The 5,475-nt window shown below is 36.6% G+C and overlaps 1 protein-coding gene across 1 annotated transcript in view; it reads right to left on the minus strand.

The window, feature by feature from the left end:
- Window positions 1–3,317: 3,317 nt before the first annotated feature.
- LOC107600912 (adenosine receptor A2b-like) overlaps window positions 3,318–5,475 on the minus strand; it is a 5,051-nt gene continuing 2,893 nt past the window's right edge. Inside the window, exon 2 of the mRNA XM_016292892.1 lies at window positions 3,318–4,920. Coding sequence (XP_016148378.1) covers window positions 3,912–4,920 — 1,009 coding nt within the window. The 3' untranslated portion in view covers window positions 3,318–3,911. The remainder of the gene's footprint in view (window positions 4,921–5,475) is intronic.

The raw sequence follows: 5,475 nt of genomic DNA on the forward strand, positions 1-5,475 counted from the left end.
CCCCAGGGCATCCAAGATGTAGGTGACTTTGTTTGTTCAGTAGAACACATTTGATGATTTTTAACTCCAGCCGTTGCAGTCTATCAGTCTTATAATGCAATGGTAACAAAATCTATGAGAGTTAAAAAAGCATGCACAGACAAATCCAAATTAATTCATCAATGTGTCGTCACGAGCCGCAGGAATTAATTTGGATTTGTCTGTGCTTGTTTTTTTTTACTCTCATAGATTTTGTTACCATTGCCATGCATTATACGACTGATAGACTGCAACGGCTGGAAAATCATAATTTGTGTTCTACTGAAGAAACAAAGTCACCTACATCTTGGATGCCCTGGGGGTAAGCAGATAAACATCAAATTTTCATTTTTGGGTGAACTATCCCTTTAATCTTTTAATTAAAAGTCACAATTAGCAATTATAATAAACAGTTAAAAAAATATTTGTCAATATGTTACAGTAAGTGTTCAACATTTATTTCTGCTTGCTATAATTGAATTTAAAACATGTAACATTGTTAATGTTTTTGTGCACGAAATACATTTTTGACAGATTTCATTAACAATTCTGAAACAATTACTTAGGCTATATGCCACATATTAAAAAATTAATTGTTAAACAATGGGAGAGAGAAAAAAGCTTTGAGAAGTCATTTGTCTGGTTTTGGCATCAAGATTCATTGCTCTAGTCTCAGACATTGTGCAAGGCAGCAATATACGGTCTAAATTTGTTCTGTCATCCTGGTGCTTGATAGACTGATTCTGTGTCTATCCTTAGCAGTAGTCTTTTCCTCTTTGTCTGTAAATCACGGCAGAACAAGAGACCTGTTCAAAACGGGCTGAACTGACGAGCCAAGACAGGAAGTATTACGTTTGCCGATTCTGTTTATTAATTGAATGTTCCTGTTTTCCTGAAATTAAGGGAAGTGGTAAAAACTAATAATGGACTGAAATGGTTGTCAAAGGTACCACATAATGTTGTAACAGCAAATTCCTATAAACCCACCTCCCCATGCCAAAGATATTTCACCTACTTTATTTATTTTGCATCACAATATGTTACAATATGTTATCTAAGGAATTTTATCATTGGTAAGATGAAAAAATTAAATTATTTTCCTTAAAAACATGTCCGCGTTTAACAGGAAATTGTAACTGTTTATCAAATAGTATCAAAAGAGTCTCTTTCTGTGACCTGAAATTGCCCTTATGAGATTGAACTTGACGTTCTGAAGAATTTCACCTGCATCAAATCCACAAAAGAGAAAAAAGTCAATTCAACCAATTACAAACAGTGACATAGTGGAGCGGGTGGGGACATGTCTGTTGATTGCACAGTAACTCTCAGCAATGTCTTCAAACCTCATTTTAGCAGCAGAATGAACCTGTCAGCTACTACTGATTAGTGACAAGCTGACAGTCTGTTAGCTTCACTCCCAACTGATTTACACTACAAGCATTCGTGATGGAAGAAGATAAATTACTGCGTAAGCCCAGAGATTTGTTTTTGTAAAGAACATCTGTCTCATCAAAAAATGGTGCTCTCAACACAAAATCAAACCATGCCACTGCTGAGCTGACTGACATTTCTCAGCTAGAATCAACAAACCACTAGATTTGAACTGATATGCTATAACCAAGTGCTGGACACATTGCGTCATCTTTTAAGCAATGGAAAGAGCTTCCGTTTCTTTCCTTTTTATTGTTGTAATGATTATAATTAGTGTAATTTTGTATAGTTGCCATAATAACAATAATAATAATGATTTATATTTCTATATTTATTTTATAAGCAATATTGTGAAATATTAGTATTACTATATATTTTTAAATTATTTTTGCTGTATTTCTGATCAGTAATATTGTGAATTATCATTACAATTAAAAATAACTGTTTTCTGTCAATATATTAAATGCAATATATCTATATTTAGTATATATGAAAATATATATAATATAGAAATACATAATATATAAAATATGAGAATGTCTAATTAATTATGCTGATTAAAAATGAGTTAATGGATGCGTTAACAACTCGACTCAACAAGTCCTGATCCTTCAAAATAGGACAAATATAGAGGCAATATCAATGATCAAGAATATAAAAAACAAAAACATTTTCTGGGAAGTCTAGCTCACTTGTTCCATTTTTATGAATGGTCCCTCTAGACTCGCTGCTTCTATAAATGGACAGTTACACATACAGAAATGTCGACTCCCATGTGTCAAATACATGCATCATGTACACAGTGCAGGTTTTTCCCACTCTAGAGCTTTTTAATGAGGAAAAAGGAAGTGTAATGGTGCAGTTTAAGGGATCATCAAATGCCCCTTCATTTGATTTCCTTTGCATTAGGCCGGCTGCTGGCGTCAGCAGTCTCTCTGTAAATACAATCATAGCTGGTCTGTGTAGGAGTCGTATGCATGCGTGTCAGAAGAGGAGATTAAACAGCACTGTTCTACATTCTCAATTTTATGATCCCTAATCATTATGTTGTGCTGTAGACTTAATAAATCTATTGCACATGAATGCTCATTTGACGTACTGCTTGTGACTCATTATTGTTTATACTTGTATAATTTGATCATTATAATGAGAATCAAAGTCCACTTTATTGATCAACAAGAAGTCCACTTGATGTTGCACAGACAGTTTATGGCTTAAACCAGTTGTTTAAGAATTATTGATATTGATTTAATGGATCATTGATGTCTGCATGTGATTCTAATCAAGCACATTAGATTTTATACATCACTATTCATAAATTATTTTTGGGCAAAATTCGGTATAGCTTTGTTTTATTTAGTACATTTCTTGAAATATTAACACATGCTTACAATCAGTACAGTATTCAGTTTGGTCATGTTTTATGGCTGCATGATTAATTGGAAATGAAACTGAAATGGCTTAGTGCGATTATCAAATTGCAAAGGCTGTGATTTTATTAAATACATATATTAATATAAATACATATACACTGCATGTATAGTTTCAGAGTGAAGTGTGGCACTTTTACACGCAAGTAGCTCATGATCCAGTGTTTTCAGCAGCTTGGTTCATAGTAAATGCAGCCAACTTCAGTTTAGGTCACTTATAACATGCATTTATTATTACAATATTTTTTATTTTACAGTGAAATATTTTAAGTTATATTTCTTATTTTTATGTAGTAATAATAATAATAATTATTATTATTATCTTATAGTCATATTGATATATAATCACATTTTTGGCCAAATTGTGCAGCCCTACAAACAAGCATAACAAGTTTTGCTTGTTATTTTTAAGTTTTTTTTAAATTGCATTGTATTGTATCAGAAAAATTGCAATATGATTTTTTCCCCAAATCTTGCAGCCCTATGTTTTAAAACACTACAGAGGCTCTTGGCAGTTGCATTGACTGTACATGTTCTCAGTTTGGATAAACACCTACTAAAAAAAAACCAGAAAGATGAAACTTCTTTAAAACGTGCCACACATCAAGGTCTTTTATGGCATGGTCATAACAGATTTAGCTGAATTCCCCAGAATATTGATTTAATCCATCAGGCCTCTCCCACTTTGACCAGGAAACAATGCTCTTTTAATAAAGCTCCTTGGAAACATATAAGCTTTGGAAATACTCTACAATGTCAGCAAACAAGTTCTTCATGAGGTCTGAAAATTTGGAAACACCATCAGGGGTGTTTGACTGCAAAGACGAGTAGGAATTCCTGGAATTTGTGTAGAGAGGGTTCCCACAGGAGTTATGTGATCCTCACATAGTTTTATCTTTCCTGACCCTTGATAGTACTGTAAGTGAAGTCACCATCACTAGCACAACAATTCAGATCAGTGATAGCTTCGTAAAGAATGAAACAAGCTTCATTCGGGTATTTTCTGAGGAATAACTCTTGTGGAAGTGTGCATCATGACACATCTGCAAGATCGGATGAGTTGCTTGTCCTTATGGGCACCAGACATCTGACATGTCCGTTAGTAATAGCACTGCAGTCTTTTACAGTCATGATTTCTACATGGTCCCTGATGGAGGGAACTTCCTCCCCGGTATGTAATGAGAAAATCTTTGTCGAATTGGCGGGAAAGGAATGTTCCAAAGTTCCATTTAAACTGTATCCTAAGTCTTGGAATTCCGTTTGAGGTCTGGTTTTTGGTGTCATTTGCTTTGTAAATTTGTCACAGGAAACCATGGCAGGAATGGGATTGGCATCCAACACATAGCCATTGGACACTGCACAAGAATTCTCAATCACACTGACTGCAGCAGAAGAAGCAGCCATGCCTCCGTTGCTGTTACCAGTGGCCAGTCTGTTTTCATGCCACAGGAAGTGCCGTCGAATGATCCTTCGGAAGGTGTGTCTGAAGTCACGTATTCGGTAGGCGTATATTAACGGGTTCACTACTGAATTAGCATGTGAAAGCATTATGGCCAGGTACATGACCCAGTCCTGAGGTCGAGCACACCGTGGACAAAACAGTGTGAAGCAGTTAATAATATGCAAAGGGAGCCAACATACAGCAAAGAAGCCCACGATGATAGCAAGCGATTTGGCCGCGTGGACTTCCCTTTGCAGTGATGAGGATCCCGCCCTGTGGGCATGTCCTTGCAAGTGTACTAGTTTCTGCTCCATCTGTCTGAGCTGGTGACGGGCAGCCATGAAGATCCGTGCATAGATGGCCAGCATGGCAAGTAGCGGAGTCAAGACGCAGCCGAAAAAGTTGAAGTAAACCATGTAACCCATGGTGACCACCTTCTCGAACAGGCACTCCGTCATATCTTGAGGACAGGAGCTGTTGGTGCCCGCGGCGACACGCCTGTTCCAGCCTAGCATGGGGGTCAAACCGATGACCACTGAAAGTATCCAGCATACCGCAATGATGCCTTTGGCTCTTCGCCCTGTGACAAGACTGTTGTACCTTAGCAAGAAAAAACAAAAACAAACATGAGACAGCAATTTTGGTAGGAAGTATGCTATGGAGCACTATATAGTGATCAGTGGCAGCTCGTCGGGGGAGACAGGGGAGGCTCCTGTGAATAAAATTCACAATTCATTTCAGTTCATATCTTAGAACGTGTATTTTTTGTTTGTAATTTCACAGCTGTAATACCATAACATGTTACTGAAGTTGGAAAGCTCTGCTTTTCTATGGCGAATGTGCCGAATCTGCTGATGTAATTACAACCGCTAGGTGATAGAGAAGGGGAGGGGGAGGCTGAATTGTTCAATTAAATCAGGGTTTTTCAGCTGGAAAAGATTAAAAACTTTTCAGTCTTTTTATAGGAGGCAAAAAAGCAATCCAACTATTCAGCCTTCACTATTAAAGAACATTACAAAAAAACTAACAAAAATGAGTCATTCAAGATTTGGACTACACTGGCCACACTACATGTTTTTGACTTCCTAAAAAGAAATGACTCTTAAAGGCACAATATGTAATTTTCGGCAAAGGCGTAGTTTGATGATGCCGTGA

The sequence above is a fragment of the Sinocyclocheilus grahami genome, unplaced genomic scaffold (genome assembly GCF_001515645.1).
Source record: "Sinocyclocheilus grahami isolate Dianchi unplaced genomic scaffold, SAMN03320097.WGS_v1.1 scaffold294.1, whole genome shotgun sequence".
NCBI lineage: Eukaryota > Metazoa > Chordata > Actinopteri > Cypriniformes > Cyprinidae > Sinocyclocheilus > Sinocyclocheilus grahami.